At 41.2% G+C, this 23,185-nt stretch overlaps 1 protein-coding gene across 3 annotated transcripts in view; it reads right to left on the bottom strand.

Annotated features, from left to right (window-relative positions):
• Positions 1–23,185, bottom strand: part of LOC126321049 (uncharacterized) — a 125,336-nt gene that overhangs the window by 35,442 nt on the left and 66,709 nt on the right. For all 3 annotated transcript variants that reach the window (XM_049994144.1, XM_049994142.1, XM_049994145.1), the window contains one exon: positions 13,706–13,951. In XM_049994144.1, the coding sequence (XP_049850101.1) occupies positions 13,706–13,951 (246 nt within the window). The remainder of the gene's footprint in view (positions 1–13,705; positions 13,952–23,185) is intronic.

The following is a 23,185-nucleotide window of genomic DNA, read 5'->3' as shown; positions in this document are numbered from 1 at the left end:
GAGCCTGGTCTTACCAGGAAGGGGGGCACTGTAGTGTCACTACTACTTTATGGACAAATTTGTGGGAATATGATGGTGAGAGTTTTACAGCAGCCAAATCCTGTCAGTGAATGTAAGGTATTGGCATTCCAATTACAGTAACAGAGCTGTTGATTTATTGTGAGATGAACTGAGCTCAGCTCTGTGAAATCTGGCAGCACAGCGGTAAGGCAAGGTTCTTGCAGTATGCAAGGGAATTTCTCCACCAACAAGTTCCACCAGTGCTGTTGCAAATATGACTAGAAGCAGTGCAGTGGCAGTCTATATAAACAGTTGTCATTTTGCTAACAGATTCATTTGGAACTTATCAGTTCTATTAGGAAGTGGGCACTACATCAAGTGACATGGAATTACCAGTAGCAGTCAATAGATTGGGTCTCTGTTGCAGTATCTGCCTCCTGCACTAAGTCCATTTTCTGAACTATGTGCAATGGCATATGAGGACTGTCCCCAGCCTACTACACCAGTGGTTGGTACTCATACCCACGGAGCAGCAGACTGTATCCCAGACACAGCAGCTGGCTTCCACCACAGTGACATGGGCACCACCAAACCCACATCATTGGCAGCATATGTGCGGTCATTTCCTGCACTGCACAGATAGCTACTGCTGCAAGAACCCTGATCATCTTCAAGCATCAATGCTGCAGGATGCTTGTGGCGCATCTCACATAATTGGGTTGTGTGGCATATGCTGAGAACACTGTCATCAGCAAACTGGTGTGCACACTTGTTGCAGCCAGCCAGCTTTCCCCTCTTGCCACACAGCCCTGCTACATTGTGTGTGTGTGTGTGTGTGTGTGTGTGTGTGTGTGTGTGTGTGTGTGTGTGTGTGTGTGTGTGTCTGTGTGTGTGTGTGTGGCTATTCACCATTGGTATACAGAGATGTTTGAATATGTGTTATTTTTTTATAGCTGAGCTTCACTGGGCCACCAACACCCTGCCTCAGCTTTAGGCCACCAGCCATCCTTAACAGTAGCCACCCCACAGCCCCCAAGGCCATCTACAATACTAACAACAATAGTGATCAAATGAAATTGATAACAGCTGTGACAGAAATGATGAACTGATTTCATTATCCACAAGCTTCAATTATCACAATCTCACAGTGGTAACAGGCATGACTGCCATTAATAGACAGCCAATTATAGACATACTAGATTTATTCAGGCAGACACCATCTACTACATCCACAGCTGTTCATTTAAAAACACAGCTCCTTATGGTACTACAAACTTCATTTTCCTAAAATGTAGTAATTACCTTATGATGGCTTTCAAGCCTGGATCTTTTGCTGACATGACAGGACTAACTTTAATATATATTTGTGATCTGTCACTTCCTAGTGTCATATTTTTACATGCAGGTATAAGACTGGAGATAAGCAGACCAAATCTAATTATAGAACCATTTCACTCTTTCCAGTGTTTTGAAAGGTTTATGGGGAAATGGCCTTTGATCAAATATTGGCAGATTTTTCTGAGCAGAGCTTGTTAAGTGCCTTTCAGTTTGACTTTCATAAAGAACACTCCACATAGAAGGTAATTCAAAAACCTCACAAATGGAGTAGTGACAAAGATAAAGAAGGAAAAAAATTCTGTTGGGATGTTTTGTGACTATGCCATAGCCCTTGACTGTGTGGACTACAAAATTCTACTTGACAAACTGAAATATTGTAGCACTAATGACATCCCTCTTCATAACAGAAAACAGACTCGTATTGACAGGTAAGGTCACAGAGATGAAACTTAACTCAAAATGAGAGATTAGTACTGGGTTGCTCTCGTTGATGATCTGCGAAAATGACCTTCCAATTACTTTAAAGGAATGTTCAAAAACTGTAAGGTTTGCCACTTCTATAAATTATCTTCTTACTTTTATATATGGACACATAGGCTATGATCAATGAGGATACTTATTGCCCTGTGTGTACTTTTCTGAATATATGCTATTCATGCCCTTTGACACCATATTGTATGAATAATTATGGTTTATAGCAAAGTGTGGTTTGAGAGTGGGCATGTCAGCCTGAAACTGGTAACAACTACAGCTGAATTTTATATCAATGTAACTGAAACAGATGGTAAAAAAATTATTCAATATTCTAGATATAAGGGTTGAAAATTTTTTTGGCTACTTTGCAAGTACATAGCAGTGGTCAGTTAAAACTACTTGACAAGCTTCCCTTTCATGCCCCTCCACTCTAATAACTGCCATCTGGTTTCTGTACAAATTGTAAATAGCCTTACGCTCCCTGTATTTCATCCCTGCCACCTTCAGAATTTGAAAGAGAGTATTCCAGTTAACATTGTCAAAAGCTTTCTCTAAGTCTACAAATGCTAGAAATGTAGGTTTGCCTTTTCTTAATCTTTCTTCTAAGATAAGTCGTAAGGTTAGTATTGCCTCATGTGTTCCAACATTTCTGCGGAATCCAAACTGATCTTCCCCAAGGTCCACTTCTACCAGTTTTTACATTCATCTGTAAATAATTCGCATTAGTATTTTGCAGCTGTGACTTATTAAACTGATAGTTTGGTAATTTTCACATCTGTCAACACCTGCTTTCTTTGGGATTGGAATTATTATATTCTTCTTGAAGTCTGAGGGTGTTTCGCCTGTCTCATACATCTTGCTCACCAGATGGTAGAGTTTTGTCAGGACTGGCTCTCCCAAGGCCGTCAGTAGTTCTAATGGAAAGTTGTCTACTCCAGGGGCCTTGTTTCGACTCAGGTCTTTCATTGCTCTGTCAAACTCTTCACGCAGTATCTTATCTCCCATTTCGTCTTCATCTACATCCTCTTCTATTTCCATAAAATTGTCCTCAAGTACATCATCCTTGTATAAACCCTCTATATACTCCTTCCACCTTTCCGCCTTCCCTTCTTTGCTTAGAACTGGGTTTCCATCTGAGCTCTTGATATTCATACAAGTGGCTCTCTTTTCTCCAAAGGTCTCTTTAATTTTCCTGTAGGCAGTATCTATCTTACCCCTACTGAGATAAGCCTCTACGTCCTTAGATTTGTCCTCTAGCCATCCCTGCTTAGCCATTTTGCACTTCCTGTCGATCTCATTTTTGAGACGTTTATATTCCTTTTTGCCTGCTTCATTTACTGCATTTTAATATTTTCTCCTTTCATCAATTAAATTTAATATCTCTTCTGTTACCCTAGGATTTCTATTAGCCCTTGTCTTTTTACCTACTTGATCTTCTGCTGCCTTCACTACTTCATCCCTCAGAGCTACCCATTCTTCTTCTACTGTATTTCTTTCCTCCAGTCCTGTCAATTGTTCCCTTATGCTCTCCCTGAAACTCTCTACAACCTCTGGTTCTTTCAGTTCATCCAGGTCCCATCTCCTTAAATTAGCACCTTTTTGTAGTTTCTTCAGTTTTAATCTACAGTTCATAACCAATAGATTGTGGCCAGAGTCCACATCTGCCCCTGGAAATGTCTTACAATTTAAAACCTGATTCCTAAAACTCTGTCTTACCATTATATAATCTATCTGATACCTTTTAGTATCTCCAGGATTCTTCCATGTATACAACTTTCTTTTATGATTCTTGAACCAAGTATTAGCTATGATTAAGTTATGCTCTGTGCAAAATTCTCCTAGACGGCTTCCTCTTTCATTTCTTCCCCCCAATCCATATTCACCTACTATGTTTCCTTCTCTCCCTTTTCCTACTGACGAATTCCAGTCACCCATGACCATTAAATTTTCGTCTCCCTTCACTACCTGAATAATTTCTTTTATCTCATCATACATTTCTTCAATTTCTTCATCATCTGCAGAGCTAGTTGGCATATAAACTTGTACTACTGTAGTAGGCATGGGCTTTGTGTCTATCTTGGCCACAATAATGCGTTTCACTATACTGTTTGTAGTAGCTTACCCGCATTCCTAGTTTCCTAATCATTACTAAACCTACTCCTGCATTACCCCTATTTGATTTTGTGTTTATAACCCTGTAGTCACCTGACCAGAAGTCTTGTTCCTCCTCCCACCGAACTTCACTAATTCCCACTATATCTAACTTTAACCTATCCATTTCCCTTTTTAAATTTTCTAACCTACCTGCCCGATTAAGGGATATGACATTCCATGCTCCAATCCGTAGAACGCCAGATTTCTTTCTCCTGATAACGACATCCTCTTGATTAGTCCCCGCCCGGAGATCCAAATGGGGGACTATTTTACCTCCGGAATATTTTACCCAAGAGGACGCCATCATCATTTAAACATACAGTAAAGCTGCATGCCCTCAGGAAAAATTACAGCTGTAGTTTCCCCTTGCTTTCAGCCGTTCGCAGTACCAGCACAGCAAGGCCGTTTTGGTTAATGTTACAAGGCCACATCAGTCAATTATCCAGACTGTTGCCCCTGCAACTACTGAAAAGGCTGCTGCCCCTCTTCAGGAACCACACGTTTGTCTGGCCTCTCAACAGATATCCCTCCGTTGTGGTTGCACCTACGGTACGGCCATCTGTATAGCTAAGGCACGCAAGCCTCCCCACTAACGGCAAGGTCCATGGTTCATGGGGGGGGGGGGGGGGGAGACTTAACTTAAGGGGAAAAAAGGACAGGTATACACTCACACACACACACATATCCATCCACACATATACAGACACAAGCAGACATATTTAAAGGCAAAGAGTTTGGGCAGAGATGCGGCAACTTGAAATTAGCGGAGATTGAGACCTGGTGGATAACGGGAAGAGAGAATATATTGAAGGGCAAGTTCCCATCTCCGCAGTTCGGATAGGTTGGTGTTAGTGGAAAGTATCCAGATAACCCGGACGGAGTAGCACTGTGCCAAGATGTGCTGGCCATGCACCAAGGCAGGTTTAGCCACTTTTATTTTCACTTTCACCTCATGTTACCCTTTCCATCTTCTAATACCATGTCAACCTCACAACACCCCTACAACGACCCCATTAAGTTTTATTTACATTCCCTCCGCAAACATGCCTTCACCCTAGCCAGATTACACTCCATACTTTATTTACTCAGGCTTGTCTGACATTTGGCATTACCCCCAAAGGCCTCACACTTAAAGTTCCCATCTCTGGCTGCAATCCTTCTTTCCATCAGTCCCTATACCAGTTCCAAACTGCACAATCCATAGCCCTCACCTGCCTAATCCTTCACCTATACATCAACTCAGCCAATGAACACACCCGTCAACTCCTATCCCTAATCAAAGTCCTCAATCTTTCCTCTCCCACATCCACACCGGCTGTTCATAGCATCCTCCTATAGGTCAAATGCAAATTAGAACAGCAAGGCACCCTCCACCTCAAAAAACTATTCAATCTCCTGGTTTCCCACCTCCATAAAGGTAACTCACTCACCCTCCACGACCTTTCCAACAAACCTCAACCTCTTCTCATTGCACACAGATCAAGTCTCTCCCATCTACTCAATCTCCCACTTCCAGCTCCACTCCCCCCAACACTTCAAAATTCTAGTCAACACAATCTGGAACCACAACACCCCAATTCAGAACTTAACCTTTCCTCCAAACCTTTCTCCCAATCCGAAACCTCTGTCATATCCAAAGGCCTCATCTTCAGCCCCACTCCCAGATTCAACCCAACTGCCGTAGTCAAAGATTTACTGCCCTACTGACCTACAATCAGTTTAATAAGCCACAGCTGCAAAATACTAACAAGAATTCTTTACAGACGAATGGAAAAACTAGTATAAGCCGATCTCGGGGAAGATCAGTTTGGATTCTGTAGAAATACTGGAACACAAGAGGCAATACTGACTTTACGACTTATCTTAGGAGAAAGATTAAGGAAAGGCAAACCTACGTTTCTAGCTTTTGTACATTTAGAGAAAGCTTTTGACAATGTTGACTGGAATACTCTCTTTCAAATTCTAAAGGTGGCAGGGGTAAAATACAGGGAGCATAAGGCTATTTACAATTTGTACAGAAACCAGATGGCAGTTATAAGAGTCGAGGGACATGAAAGGGTAGCAGTGGTTGGGAAGGGAGTAAGACAGGTTTGTAGCCTCTCCCTGATGTTATTCAATCTGTATATCGAGCAAGCAGTAAAGGAAACAAAAGAAAAATCCGGAGTAGGTATTAAAATCCATGGAGAAGAAATAAAAACTTTGAGGTTTGCCAATGACATTGTAATTCTGTCAGAGACAGCAAAGGACTTGGAAGAGCAGTTGAATGGAATGGACAGTGTCTTGAAAGGAGGATATAAGATGAACATCAACAAAAGCAAAACGAGGATAATGGAATGTAGTTGAATTAAGTCGGGTGATGCTGAGGGAATTAGATTAGGAAATGAGACACTTATAATAGTAAAGGAGTTTTGTTATTTGGGGAGCAAAATAACTGATGATGGTCGAAGTAGAGAGAATATAAAATGTAGACTGGCAATGGCAAGAAAAATGTTTCTGAAGAAGAGAAATTTGTTAACATGAAGTATAGATTTAAGTGTCAGGAAGTCATTTCTGAAAGTATTTGTATGGGGTGTAGCCATGTATGGAAGTGAAATATGGATGATAAATAGTTTTGATAAGAAGAGAATAGAAGCTTTCGAAATTTGGTGTTACAGAAGAATGTTGAGAATTAGATGGGTAGATCACATAACTAATGAGAAAGTATTGGATAGGATCGGGGAGAACAGAAGTTTGTGGCACAACTTGACCAGAAGAAGGGATCAGTTGGTAGGTCATGTTTTGAGGCATCAAGGGATCACCAATTCAGTATTGGAGGGCAGCGTGGAGGGTAAAAATTGTAGAGGGAGACCAAGAGATGAATACACTAAGCAGATTCAGAAGGATGTAGGTTGCAGTAGGTACTGGGAGATGAAGAAGCTTGCACAGGATAGAGTAGCATGGAGAGCTGCATCAAACCAGTCTCAGGACTGAAGACCACAACAGCAATAACTCGTAGTCTCTGCTGGAAATATCACTTTGCCATGAAGAAAAATAATCCTGATCCCAGTCCTAATGATCCAACTCCCCAAGACACTATCCAAATTGAACCCTGCCTGGAACAGTTCCGTCCTCCATCACAGCGGGACCCACCTCCTCTTCCTCAGAATCACCCTCTCCAAACCTTCCAGGAATTTCTCACTTCCAGCCGTGCCTCTCAATCTTTTTTGAAAAACCTTAATCCTACTCTCAACACCACCACAGCCGAAGCCCAGGCTATCCGTGATCTTAAAGCTGACCGATCCATCATCATTTTCCAGCTGACAAGGGTTCCATGACCGTGATACTTGATCATCGGGACTATGTGGCTGAGGGACTGCATCAGCTTTCAGACAACTCTACATACAAAGTTTGCCAAGGTAATCCCATTCCTGATGTCCAGGCGAAGCCTCAAGGAATCCTCAGAACCTTAGGCCCCCTACAAAACCTTTCACCTGACTCCATCAACCTCCTGACCCCACCAACACCTCGCACTCCTACCTTCTACCTACTTCCTAAAATTCACAAACCCAAACATCCGGCCGCCTCATTGTATCTGGTTACCAAGCCGCCACAGAACGTATCTCTGCCTACGTGGATCAACACCTTCAACCCATTACATGCAGTCTCCCATCCTTCATCAAAGACATCAACCACTTTCTCGAACGCCTGGAATCATTACCCAGTCTGTTACCCCGGGAAACCATCTTTGTAACCATTGATGCCACTTCCCTATACACAAACATCCCGCACATCCAGGGCCTCGCTGCAATGGAGCACTTTCTTTCACGCCGATCACCTAAAACCTCTTTCCTCATCACCTAGCCAGCTTTATCCTGACCCACAACTTCTTCACTTTTGGAGGCCAGACATACCAACAATTAAAGGGAACAGCCTTGGGTACCAGGATGGCCCCCTTGTATGCCAACCTATTTATGGGTCGCTTTGAGGAAGCCTTCTTGGTTACCCAAGCCTGCCAACCCAAAGTTTGGTACAGATTTACTGATGACATCTTCATGATCTGGACTCACACTGAAGAAGAACTCCAGAATTTCCTCTCCAACCTCAACTCCTTTAGTTCCATCAGATTCACCTGGTCCTACTCCAAATCCCATGCCACTTTCCTTGACGTTGACCTCCATCTGTCCAATGGCCAGCTTCACACATCTGTCCACATCAAACCCACCAACAAGCAACAGTACCTCCATTATGACAGCTGCCACCCATTCCATATCAAACAGTCCCTTCCCTACAGCCTAGGCCTTCGTGGCAAATGAATCTGCTCCAGTCCTGAATCCCTAAACCATTTCACCAACAACTTGAAAACAGGTTTCACATCCTGCAACTACCTGTCCTGACCTGGTACAGAAGCAAATAACCAGAGCCACTTCCTCATCCCCTCAAACCAAGAACCTATCACAGAAGAACCCCAAAAGTGCCCCACTTGTGACAGGATACTTCCCGGGACTGGATCGGACTCTGAATGTGGCTCTCCAGCAGGGATACAACTTCCTCAAATCCTGCCCCGAAATGAGTTCCATCCTTCATGAAATCCTCCCCACTCCACCAAGTGTGTCTTTCGCCATCCACCTAACCTTTGTAACCTCTTGGTTCATCCCTATGAAATCCCGAAACCACCTTCCCTACCCCCTGGCTCCTACCCTTGCAACCGCCCCTGGTGTAAAACCTGTCCTATGCACCCTCCCACCACCACCTACTCCAGTCCTGTAACCCGGAAGGTGTACACGATCAAAGGCAGAGCCATGTGTGAAAGCACCCGTGTGATTTACCAACTGAACTGCCTACACTGTGATGCTTTCTGTGTGGGAATGACCAGCAACAAACTATCCATTCGCATGAATGGACACAGGCAGACAGTGTTTGTTGGTAATGAGGATCACCCTGTGGCTAAACATGCCTTGGTGCATGGCCAGCACATCTTGGCACAGTGTTAAACTGTCCGGGTTATGTGGATACTTCCCACTAACACCAACCTATCCGAACTCCAGAGATGGGAACTTGCCCTTCAGTATATCCTCTCTTCCCGTTATCCCCAGGCCTCAATCTCCGCTAATTTCAAGTTGCCGCCACTCATACCTCACCTGTCATTCAACATAATCTTTGCCTCTGCACTTCCGCCTTGACTGACATCTCTGCCCAAACTCTTTGCCTTTAAATATGTCTGCTTGTGTCTGTATATGTGTGGATGGATATGTGTGTGTGTGTGTGTGTGTGTGTGTGTGTGTGTGCGAGTGTATACCTGTCCTTTTTTCCCCATAAGGTAAGTCTTTCCGCTCCTGGGATTGGGATGACTCCTTACCCTCTCCCTTAAAACCCACATGCTTTTATCTTTCCCTCTCCTTCCCTCTTTCCTGACGAAGCAACCGTGGGTTGCGAAAGCTCGAAATTTTGTGCGTGTGTTTGTGTGTTTTTTTATTGTGCCTATCTACCAGCGTTTTCCCGCTTGGTAAGTCATGGAATCTTTGTTTTTAATATTTCCTTAGTTACATACATACATAGACCTCATAAAAAAATTAGAGATGTGTAACATGTGAAGGTAAACATTAACAAGAGACAAGGAAATCAAAGAAGCTTAAGATGTGTACTGTGTTGACGATAAACCATCAATTATAAGTAAGTAAGAAATTAAATAGAAAGATCCTCCATTGAGAAAAGCTATTGCATCCTCAGTTATGCTAGGTAGCTACTTGTTATCTGTTTGGAATTTTTCTCATTGGAATAAGGTTCCTACAGGTGTAAATACTGAGACCTTTACAGTGTACAGATTAAGATACTAATAAGTGACACTCTTTTGTCAATGTGTATCTTCATTTTTTCTACACCCCTAAACTTTCTCCATCTTCATGAGACATGTGGCACATGATCAATGAATAACAAAATGAATGAAGTACACATCATTCCTTTCAGACAATTTATAACATCAGCTGTTGGATAAATGGTGTGATTAAGCTTCTTAATTGATAATAAATAGTTTATGGAAGACTTTAAAAACATCATATGTTAATGCCATGGTGATGTTATACTATTAGGGAAAGATTTCAGTTTACCAGCTATAATTTGAGAGACTCAATTGATTAGGGAAGATGGTAGGGCAGGGGTTCATATGATGTTGTTCTACATCTTTATCGGAAAACTATCTTGAGTAGTTCCTCAGAGAATTGACTCATGAGAGTAACACCTTAGTTGTCCAGCATTTAAACAGGAGTGAAGTTCCAACTCAGTTAATTAGGAGTAGGGAAAGAATGACCATTACATCATTGTAGCATCACTGACAATAAGTGTCAATACAACTGAGGTTACCTGGAAGAATTATTAGTAAAAGTAGGTCATCCATGAATGACCTAGTTCAAAAAATAATCATCTAACCAATACTTAACTTTGCTCCACAATCGGGGACCCTTACCACATTTGATTGAGAAAATAGAGAAACTTCAAAGAAAATCAGTGTGTTTCATTACAGATACATGCAATAAGTACAAAACTGCCACAAAAATGTTCATCCAAAGCCACAGATACATGATATAACAGATGTTGTGCACTATGGTGTGGTTTACTGTTGAAATTCCAAGAGCGAACATTCATGGACAAGTCAACCAATATGTTGCTTCCTTCTAAAAGTATCTTGTGAGAAGACAACAAAGATAAAATTAAAGACATTGAAGGTGGCACAGCCAATCTTAAAGCACACCAACTGCGGCTGCAGCAGGAAAGAGGGAACTGAAAGTGGTGCACAAAGTTCTACAGATCGGAGTGTGGAATGTCAGATCCCTTAATCGGGTAAGCAGGTGAAAAAATTTGAAAAGGGAAATGGATAGGTTAGGGAATTAGTGAAGATCAGTGACAGGAGGAAGGCTTCTCGACAGATGAATACAGGGTTATAAATACAAAATCAAATAGGAGTAATGCAGGAATAAGTTTAATAATGAATAAAAAAAAATAGGAGTGCAGGTAAGCTACTACAAACAGCATAGTGAACACATTCTTGTTGCCAAGACAGACACAAAGCCCACACCTATCACAGTAGTACAAGTTTATATACCAACTAGCTCCACAGATGATGAAGAGATTGAAGATATGTATGATGAGATAAAAGAAATTATTCAGATTGTCAAGGGAGATGAAAATTTAAGTCATGCGGGACTGGAATTTGATAGTAGGAAAAGGGAGAGAAGGAAAAGCAGTAAGTGAATATGGAAAGGGGGTAAGGAATGAAAGAGGAAATCACATGGTATAATTTTGCACAGAGAATAACTTAATCATAACTAACACTTGGTTTAAGAATCATGAAAGAAGGTTGTATACATGGAAGAGGCCTGGAGACACGGGAAGGTTTCAGCTGATTATATAATGGTAAGACAGAGATTTAGGAAACAGGTTTTAAATTGTAAGAAATTTTCGGGGGCATATGGGGACTCTGATCACAATCTGTAGATTAAAACAGAAACTGCAAAAAAGTGGGAATTTAAGGAGATGGGACCTGGATAGACTGAAAGAACCAGAGGTTGTAGGGAGTTTCAGAGAGAGCATTAGCGAACAATTGACACGAACGGGGGACAGAAATACAGTAGAAGAAGAATAGGTAGCTTTGAGAGATGAAATAGTGAAGGCAGCAGAGGATCAAGTAGGTAGAAAGACAAGGGCTACTAGAGATCCTTGGGTAACATGAGAAATATTGAATTTAATTAATGACAGGAGAGAAAGTGAAGTGCAGTAAATGAAGCAGGCAAAAAGGAATACAAACGTCTCAAAAATGAGATTGACAGGAAGTGCAAAATGGCTAAGCAGGGATGGCTAGAGGACAAATGTAAGGATGTAGAGGTATATATCACTAGGGGTAAGATGGTTACTGCCTACAGGAAAATTAAAGAAACCGTTAGAGAAACGACAACCACTTGTATGAGTATCAAGAGCTCAGATGGAAGACCAGTTCTAAGCAAAGAAGGCAAATCAGAAAGGTGGAAGGAGTATGAAGAGGGTCTATACAAGGGCAAAATACTTGAGGGCAATATTATGGAAACAGAAGAGGACTTAGATGAAGATGAAATGAGAGATATAATACTGCATGAAGAATTTGACAGAGCATTGAAAGATTTAAGTCAAAACAAGGCCCAGGAGTAGACAACATTCCATTAGAACTATTGATAGACTTCGGAGAGCCAGCCCTGCCAAAACTCTACCATCTGGAGATCAAGATGTATGAGACAGGTGAAGTACTCTAAGATGTCAAGAAGAATATAATAATTACAATCCCAAGGAAAGCATGTGTTGACAGGTGTCAAAATTACTGAACTATCAGTTTAAGAAGTCATGGCTGCAAAATACTAACACAAATTCTTTACAGACGGATGGAAAAACTAGTAGAAGTCAGCCTCAGTGTAGATCAGTTTGGATTCCATAGAAAGGTTGGAACTTGTGAGGCAATACTGACACTACGAATTGTCTTAGAAGATAGATTAAGTAAAGCAAACCTAAGTTTCTAGCATTTGTAGACTCAGAGAAAGCTTTTGAAAGTGGTGATTGGAATGCTCTCTTTTAAGTTCTGAGGGTGGCAGGGGTAAATACAGGGAGCGAAAGGCTATTTACAATTTGTACACAAACCAGATGGAGTCGAGGGGCATGAAAGGGAAGCATGGTTGGGAAGGGAGTGAGACAGGGTTGTAGTGTATCCCGATGTTATTCAGTCTGTATACTGAGCAAGCAGTAAAAGAAACAAAAGAAAAATTTGGAGTAGAAATTAAAATCCACAGAGAAGAAATAAAAAATTATAGGCTTGCCAATGACACTGTAATTCTTTCACAGACAGCAAAGGACCTGGATGAGTAGTTGAATGGAATGGATAGTGTCTTGAAAAGAGGATATAAGATAAAATTAACAGTAGCAAAACGAGGATAATGGAATTTTGTCAAATTAAATCACGTGATACTGAGGGAATTGGATTAGGAAATGAGACACTTAAAGTAATAAATGAGTTTTGCTATTGGGCAAGCAAAATAAATGATGATTGTCGAAGTAGAGAGGATATAAAATGTACACTGGCACTGGCAAGGAAAGTGTATTTGAAAAAGAGAAATCTGTTAACATTGAGTACAGATTTAAGTGTCAGGAAGTCGTTTCTGAAAGTATTTGTATGGAGTGTAGCCATGTATGAAAATGAAACACGGACGATAAACAGTGTAGACAAGAAGAGAATAGAAGCTTTTGAAATGTGGTGCTACAGAAGAATGCTGAAGATTAGATGGGAAATCATGTAACTAATGAGGAAATAGAATTGGGGAGAAAAGGAATTTGTGGCACAACTTGACTAGAAGAAGAGATTGATTGGTTGGACATGTTCTGGGGCATCAAGCGATCACCAATTTAGTATTGGAGGGCAGCGTGGTGGGTAAAAATGGTAGACAGTGACCAAAAGATGAATACACTAAGCAGATTCAGAAGGATGTAGGGTGCAGTAGCTACTTAGAGATGAAGAAGCTTGCACAGGGTAGAGTAGCATTGAGAGCTGCATCAAACCAGTCTCTGAACTGATGACAACAACAACAACAACAACAACAAAAAGTACCCTCCATCACACACCATAAAATGGTTTGTGCAGTTTATATGTAAATATTAAATTCCTTCAAAATTTTTGTAGATATAATTTTCCAGCAAACTGAGAATAATATAAGAACATTTAAATGTAACTAATAACTGGACAGAAACCTACCAATAAATGTTGCAAATTTATGCTCATTGGATTCAGTAGCTTTCAGACTGATGAAGCTCTTCATTTTTGGATGAAAGGGTATTTCACCAGTGATTTTCCAACATTTTGATAGTATTCCATGACCGGGGTAATAAGATGGTGTATCCAGAATACTAATATTCAGTTTACCATCTTTGTTTGTTTTTAAACACAACAGCACACCACCAGTGTGACTATACCAGACACCATTAACGCTGCACGGGAAATCTGTAAAGAAGAAAGATTCTTAAAACACAATTTGGTTCAATAAAAATAATTATTTTGTTAACAAATTGGGTGTAAGAAATATGATGAAATATTTACACATTTTATGTATTTTCAGGATGACTGATTATCCCATATTTATGAGCTTACTATAATCAGCTATTGGCCCTAAACATAGATGACAGCACCAATGAGTTTTTCTTTGTAAGTTTTTCACTAGCAAAAATCTGGAACTGCAATGGTTAATGTTTTACAACTGTATAGTTATTTTTTATTTTATTTTTTTCCCTCTAGATACAACAACATAGATAGTTCAAACTTCCATGGCTGCCTTCAGTCTTTCTCTTCCACATATTGCTAAGTAATTTAAAACACAAATTCTCCTGGTGATAATGATAACAGTCAAGGCAGCCTGTAATAGGAAAAAGAAGGTGTATCAAAAATGGCTACATACTAGAACTCAGGTAAACAGAGAAAGTTATGTTGAAGAAAGAAACAAAGCCAAACAGATAATTGCAGCATCCAAGAAGAAATCTTAGGAAGACTTTGGAAACAGGTTGGAGACTATGGGTCAAGCTGCTGGAAAACCATTCTGGAGTGTAATTAGCAGTCTTGGAAAGAGAGGTAAGAAGGAAATGATAAGTATTTTGGACAGGCCAGGAAAACTGCTGGTGAATCCTATGGATGCCTTGGGCAGATGGAGGGAATATTTTCAAGAGTTGCTCAATGTAGGTGAAAATACGATCAGTAATGTTTCAGATTTCGAGGTAGAATGGGATAAAAATAATGATGGAAATAGGATCACATTTGAGGAAGTGGAGAAAATGGTCAATAGATTGCAGTGCAATAAAGCAGCTGGGATAGATGAAATTAAGTCCGAACTCATCAAATACAGTGGAATGTCAGTCCTTAAATATCTACACAGGATAATTGAAATGGCCTGGGAGTTGGGACAGGTTCCATCAGACTGCACAAAAGCAGTAATCACACCAATCTTTAAACATGGAAACAGAAAAGATTGTAACAACTACAGAGGTATCTATTTAATCAGCGATGTGGGTAAAATCTTCTCAGGTATTGTTGAAAGGAAAGTGCGAGTATTAGTTGAGGAACAAATAGATGAAAATGAGTGTGGGTTTAGGCCTCTTAGAAGTTTTCAGGACCAGATCTTTAGTTTGCGGCAAATAATGGAGAAGTGTTATGAGTGGAACAGGGAATTGTATCTATGCTTTATAGATCTACAAAAGGCATATGACTGGGTTCCTAGGAGGAAGTTATTGTCTGTTCTACGAGATTATGGAATAGGAGGCAAACTTTTGCAAGCAATTAAAGGTCTTTACAAGGATAGTCAGGCAGCAGTTAGAGTTGACGGTAAATTGAGTTCATGGTACAGCGTAGTTTCAGGGGTAAGACAAGGCTGCAACCTGTCTCCACTGTTGTTCATATTATTTATAGATCATATGTTGAAAACAATAGACTGGCTGGGTGAGATTAAGATATGTGAACACAAAATAAGCAGTCTTGCATAGTTGTGATGGCAGATTCGATTGAAAGTTTGTAAAGTAATATTTCAGAGCTAGATCAGAAATATAAGGACTATGGTATGAAGATTAGCATCTCCAGAATGAAAGTAATGTCAGTGGGAAAGAAATATAAACGGATTGGGTGCCAAATAGGAAGAACAAAGGTAGAACAGGTGGACAGTTTCAAGTACTTAGGATGCATATTCTCACAGAATGGCAACATAGTGAAAGAACTGGAAGCGAGGTGTAGCAAAGCTAATGCAGTGGGTGCTCAGCTACGATCTACTCTCTTCTGCAAGAAGGAAGTCAGTACCAAGACTTAAGTTATCTGTGCACCGTTCAATTTTTTGACCAACTTTGTTGTATGGGAGCCAAAGCTGGGTGGATTCAGGTTACCTTATCAACAAGATTGAGGTTATGGATATGAAAGTAGCTAGGATGATTGCAGGTACTAGTAGATGGGAACAATGGCAGGAGGCTGTCCACAAAAGGGGAAATCAAAGAAAAACTGGGAGTGAACTCTATAGATGTAGCAGTCAGGGCAAACAGGCTTAGATGGTGGGGTCATATTACACGCATGGGAGAAGCAAGGTTACCCAAGAGACTCATGGGCTCAGCAGTAGAGGGTAGGAGGAGTCGGGGCAGACCAAGGAGAAGGTACCTGGAGTCAGTTAAGAATGATTTCGAAGTAATAGGTTTAACATCAGAAGAGACACCAACGTTAGCACTTAATAGGGTGTCATGGAGGAATTTTATAAGGGGGCTATGCTCCAGACTGAATGCTGAAAGGCATAATCAGTCTTAAATGATGATGATGATGATGATGATGATAATGATAACACTTAAAAAAGTACAGTGGCCAAAAGTTTCTGCATCTTAGGTTCACACACTCACACACACACACACACACACACACACACAAATGTTACATTGAGCAGTTATTTTTAAATGCTAACTTTTATTGATAATTTTTTGAGCAATTTATAAATGTTGATTCATTTTAACATTCTCAGTAAGCAGCACGTCTCATTCCTTTCTGTGTCCAGGGTAACCAAAGTATATGTGGTTGACATCCTGTATCCCCTGAAAAGTGCAATGTGCTGTTGGTATGATGAGAATTCTACGGAGATGTTGTTAGTAGCAGCCATGGTTGAATTTCAGTCTGACATTGTCATTACTAACTGCCTCTTATTCACTTTGCCAGTGGAGTTATACTTCATATCCTATTTATCAGCATACTGTTGTGCTTTTGGTATGTGTGAGTGAGTCTGTCTGAAACAGATGCACTTGTACAAATATTTGGTCACCCACTCCTTGTTTATTTGCTTCTGACTATGTCTCTAACTACCGCACTTAAGTCTCCAATAGCATGCATCTCTCTGATATCCCTTTTTTGCCATTTATTGGCCTTCTCATTTCCCACAATCACAGCATGGCCTGCGGTCTGGCAGTTTTTGTGTGTATGAAGCAAAGCACAATCTGAAACTTCCTGGCAGATTAAAACTGTGTGCAGAAGTAAAGCTGTGAGGATGGGGCGTGAGTCGTGCTTGGGTGGCTCAGTTGGTAGAGCACCTGCCCGCGAAAGGCAAAGGTCCCGAGTTCGAGTCTCGGTCCGGCACACAGTTTTAATCTGCCAGGAAGTTTCATATCAGCCCACACTCTGCCGTAGAGGGAAAATTTCATTCAATGCACAATATATCTGTCATTTTTAAACTGTTTGAGACAAACTTTATTTTGTGTAACTGTAGCATTTGGTAGCGTTTAGTAAACTTTCCTCTTCTAGAATGCCAAATTAAAATTAACATGCCAAATATGTCCAGTTTTTCATTTCTTAAATTACTACTAGCTACATTGAATTAAGTAAAGCTTTAGGCATGGCCGTAGCAGGGTTGGATGACATGCAAAGGATGTTATCTTTAGAAATGAGGGACAGTACCGAAATGTGTGGAGTAATAAGATCAATGATGCAGAACAATGAGGAGGGCTCATAAGAAGAAACACAAGCAACAAGAACACACCAAATATGGCTATCATATGGCAAATGCAAACAATGTTTGCAGAAAATATTCCAATTCAGTAGACTACTGCAGAAAGTGTTGAAGTCAAACAGGTTACTGTATTGTAGAAATCACAGTATTTGACATAATCTAGGCAAATTCTCGAGAGTTGCACATTTAACTAGACTCTTATGAGTTGATATTATTTCCACAGAACTACTGAAAAATGGAGATGAATGACTAGAGATAATAATGAGAGAATCACACAAATATCATTGCAAAAAGGGAGAGCAGAGGAAAGAAGAGTAAACATGGTAGTAATAAATGGAAGAAAAAAGGCAACAAGAAAGAAGAAAAGTGTAAACTGACTCACGAGGAAATGTGACAATGCTTTCTAAAATCACTGAGAATAATGATGAAGTTATTGTGGCATTGAAGGATGAAGCTCACTAACAAAACTAATTCTGTGGAGGAAATATAGCATCTCTGGAGAAATAAATAATCAGCTAAAGAAATGCACAGAACAGACAATGATCCAAAAGAAAATCTGACACCAAAAGAGCAGAAATGTGCAAAGAAACACAAACAGGGACAAGAACAGGAACTGGCAGCATAGTCTACAGCTGGAGCAATTATCAGAAAACTGGCCAAAGGCCAAAGAAATGTATGTAATGTGCTAATCAGACATTTCTGTCCGAGACAGAATTCACTGAAGGTCAATACCAATACACAGTCCAGTCACATTAATGTGACCATCCCTTATTTTTGATGTCAATGTGCAGTAACTACTCACAGATGGCACATTGTAGCACTAGCAATGAAGCATGTCAGGGGCTAGGGACACAGAAAACAATGGATTAGCTGTCACAGTGCGGAAATGGAGTGATTATCTGATTCCAAAAAGGATTTGTTAATTGTCTTTCAGACCAAAAGTAGAAGCATTTCTGAAATGACTAAGTCTGTAAACTGTCTGTGTGCTGCCATGGTCAAAGTACACAGCACTTGGGAAAATGGTGCTATACAAACCAGTGATAAGGCAACTGTGGTGTACCATGGATCACAGATGGCAGGGGTGAATGTCAGCTGCTGAGATGTGGATGGGCAAATATACATGCAACTGTTAAGCAACTGACTTCCCTGATGAACCACAGGGCTAACAACAGTGTCTCCTTAATGACTGTTCAGTGAACATAGCCGCATATGAGCCACTGCAGCAAATGCCTGGTTCATGTACGGATGCTGACTGATATTTATTGTTGAAATCTGCATGCCAGTACCCCAACTGAATGACCACTGATTGGTGACAGGTGGCCTTTTCCGATGAATCATGTTTTATGCTCTATCAGACAGATAATCACTGGAGTGTACGGCATGAAATGCCTGACAGGAAATACATTGCAACAATCATTGAAAGGGTCCAGGCCATAGCAGGGACCGTTGCAGTATGTGGAATGTTTTTGTGGCATACCCTGAGTGATCTCATCATTCTTGTTTTTTCTCAGCAAGATGGAATCTACCAACAGGACAATGTGAAGCATCACACAGTTTGCAGCATATGTGTGTTGTTTCAAGAGCACCAGAATGTGTTTACCCTGTTCCCTTGGCTTCAAAACTCCCCTGATTTAAAACCAGTCAAGAATTTGTTGGATCATCTCAATCAGGTTGTTCATGACATGGATCTTCAACCAAGGAAACTAGCATATCCGTCCACAGCAGTGGAATTGGCCTGGATGCATATCCCTCTAAGTATCTTCGAGAACCTTACTGATTCTCTTCCTGTGCATCTCACTGTGGTCTGCACTGCAAAGGTGGTTACTCAGGCTTTTGAAAGATGGTCATCTTATTGTGACCAGATAATGTATGTCAGTAAGAGAGTAAAGAACATGGAAGAAAAAGCACAAACAGAATTTAAGTAAACCACATTCAATCAAGAGGTATAATCCAAATGCAACCTACATCCTGCCACTATTATAAGGTCATTTAACAATAATTTGCCATTGCACTGGAGTAATGAAAAATGCAGTGTGTATCAAATTATTGAGATGGAGAAACAAGAGAATGTTCTCACCAAGCAAGAGGCAAGAAGGACTTCACCTGCAGTTTGTCAGGCCTGGTGGTCTAGTGGTAAAGTGCGTGACTGGAAAACAAGATGTTGGGAGGTCGAATCATGGTCAGATCATGGAAATTTTCAGTCTCTCTTTAATTTAACTTTTACCTCTCAATTATGTCAGCAATTGCTATCAATGACACATGGTTCATATTCTACATTAAACTGTAGATCCACTTACACCAGTTCAGTAATTGGTATAGGTTAGAGACATGCAGATCACCGAAGTAGCATCCAACTGAAAGGCTGGCACTAACCCACTGAGACACTCACAGTTGTTATTATTATTAGTAATACCACCTGCAGTCTGAAAAGCCACTGTAGGACATCAATGGCTGCAAGCAAAGGAGATCGGAATTCAAACTTCACTATCAAGTGGATCTGATTATCATGTACTGGCGACACCTCCGAAGATTTATTTGCAAATTGTTTTAAAACAATTACTGTAAGTTAAGGAGGTGTTACTGCCTTCACTAATAGGAAGAGAATCCCTTGAGATAAGCAAGACATTCCATCATGGAGATTCCATCGCTTGATTTTACATAGCAGACATTCAGGCACAATGAAGTCTGACTTCACACTGGACATGTCTAGCAGACAAATGGCAGAGTAGTGACTATTCCTGTTCCTTCTTGATCCCTACACACACACACACACACACACACACACACACACACACACCTACCAGTGTTATCAATGCCTGCACCATGCTCATTATATAGTCTGCCTTGCTATGATCTGACTGTTTCTTAATAGAATGTTTGATTTAATGTGGTCACTCCTTGGGTCAGGAGGTGAGTGGGCATTGAGTTTGGACAAGTGAGGCAGTGACATCGCAACTGTCAGAGGTTGAGCTCCAAGGACTGGTGAGTGTCCCAGTCTTATGCCTGAAGGCATCAGTGAAACAGCAGTATCAGTAATAACAATTCATTAATGTGATTGCTAAAATGAATATTGTCTTAACCAGTGCACAGGGAAGCAAGCTGGCCTCTTATCTCAGGTGTCAGTGAGGAATGCTAGATACAGGACTCTGGCAGCTCACATCAGGTCAGGCACACTGCCTGACAGAAAAGCAGAAAGGGATGGAACAGTGTGAGCCAGTGTCATGGCCCATGAATGCCTCTATGTGAATACGATGGGCCTCAGTGCTATCGAAGAGGGACGTGCGCTTAAGACCTGTATCCACAGCATCTTCTGTATTGTGGTTGTCATAGTGCGTACAGTGTGGAAGGCAGTATATGCACAGCCTGGGAGGTGGCAGTCAGGTGCCCACCCAGAAAACAAAAGATGGCAGCTTGTAGTCAGTTGGTTTGGCTCATACCCAGAGGAAAGCCCAGTAGATCTGCATCATGTACCAGTGACAGCTTTGGCTCATCGGTAGAAGCACATCACAAGTTATGCCATTGATCAAGATACCACTGTTCTGTAGTTCCAGTCTTTCTATGCCCCTATGTTTCCATTCCCATAACAGCTGAATCCTGGTGAACAGACTGAGTGAATCCAGTGTGTTCTTATTTTCTGAAAATGTGGTTATGATTACAAAACACTTCTCTGTGACACTAGGTGGCATCATGCTTGCCTCTGAACTGTCGTACCTTGCAAGAATCTGTATCCAACTGTACTATCCTAGTTGGACAAATAGTAATGCTTCTTGTTTTACACTCCCACAAATCCTTTGTTGTCATGAGATTATGCATGTCACATGTTCTGTAACTATTAATACTTCTTCAGTCCATAGCTACACCAATTTACTCATTGTTTCCCACTTCATTGGGCATGGAAGGATATTGCAACAGTCATAATGTGTGATTCTTGAGTTTCTCCCGGCGTATTTGATAATCAAAATATCCACGGGTGTACTGCCGGTCTATAGTGTCCAACGGGCACAATATTTCGGCGATCAAACATGTCGCCATCATCAGGTGAACTGACGGACTGAGCTCCTGTGAACGTGCCGGCACAGAGATCCGTACGCTATGGCTGCTCAGGGGGAACTGGGTTCGGTTGCGGCGGCGGCCGATTTAAATACCCTCCATCCGCGGCGCGCTCCCTCTGCCGATTGGGTTAACCAAGAGTAAATCGAGCAAACACATAGTTGTGATGACCACGGCGGACAGAGCCATCACACCGACGTCATCTCAGACGCCGTCGCAATCTGTTCCACCACACTACCGTGGCGCAGGGCGCGGATGGCGGAGGGAGCGCGCTGTGGGCGGAGGGTATTTAAATCGGCCGCCGCCGCGACCAAACCCAGTTCCCCCTGAGCAGCCATAGCATACGGATCTCCGTGCCGGCACGTTCACAGGAGCTCAGTCCGTCAGTTCACCTGATGATGGCGACATGTTTGATCGCCGAAATATTGTGCCCATTGGACACTATAGACCGGCAGTACACCCGTGGATATTTTGATAGTCATAATGTGAATTTCAAATTACTACTGGAAATCAGATCAATATGAGTAATCTCACTTCATGTGTTGTGATCTCTACAAAGGCTATGCTATAAAATAGTACTAAATCGTTTTGTGTCAACTTTCTGTCAGAAAATTTCTCTGGACTTGGTGTAATCCATTCTAAAGTTGCTTCAGTGGCACCAATGCTGAACTTAATTGCCCATGTACTGCACAATGTATGGAATTTTCCATTCCTACAACTTGAGTCTTACTGTCTGCCAGTATCTGTAACAATCTAGCGATAGTCATCTTGCCGGCTGGGGTGGCTGAGCGGTTCTAGGCCCTACAGTCTAGAACCGCGAGACCACTACGGTTGCAGGTTCAAATCCTGCCTTGGGCATGGATGTGTGTGATGTCATTAGGTTAGTTAGGTTTAAGTAGTTCTAAGTTCTAGGGGACTGACGACCTCAGACGTTAAGTCCCATAGTGCTCAGAGCCATTTGAACCATTTTGATAGTCATTTTCTTGTCTAAGGTACTCATTTGTTCCTTAATGACTGACAGATTATTATTAATTACTGCTGCTGCATTTTTCACACATTCTATGAGTTCTTTACCTACCTCCTGTATCACTCTAGTATTGTTCAGTACATTATATTCTAGATTTATTAGCTGAGTGGTAGGCCACTGTACTGTGGTTTGCACACATTCTACTGTACTTCACACCTGATTTATTGTTTATTAAATTCTCGCACATCTTCTTCACTTGCTATCATTGATCCCCCCTCTCTTTCTATATATAGCAGCCTGTGGAACTACATCTTTCACTTGCATCATCTGTGCTCTTAACTTGTCATACAAAAGTTGCAGCTGCTGATATTCATCTTTAATCACAAAGACAATAGCTTCTTTCTGTGCCTCATTGTGTAACACCCTGAATATCCCTTGTAGCCTGCAAATCTTCTTTCTAAGTTTCCATACCTCAAAAGTTAGTCCCAATGTCTAGTGACCACTAGTCAGCAATACATCTGATTGTTTGGCAAACAACACTCCAGAGTTCAGTGATTGGGTTAGTGTTTGGCAAACAACACTCCAGAGTTCATTGGTTCATTTAGAACTGCACTTCCCACTTCTGTGATGATGTGTAGTAGCGTCACTAATACAGTTTTTCTTATGGGTGTTATGCCACCCATCATTTACCCTCCCTTTGTGAAAAAAA

The sequence above is a fragment of the Schistocerca gregaria genome, chromosome 2 (assembly GCF_023897955.1).
Source record: "Schistocerca gregaria isolate iqSchGreg1 chromosome 2, iqSchGreg1.2, whole genome shotgun sequence".
NCBI classification, from domain to species: Eukaryota; Metazoa; Arthropoda; class Insecta; order Orthoptera; family Acrididae; genus Schistocerca; species Schistocerca gregaria.
Note: the sequence above shows the minus strand (reverse complement) of the source record. Positions and strands in the feature narration are given on the sequence as shown.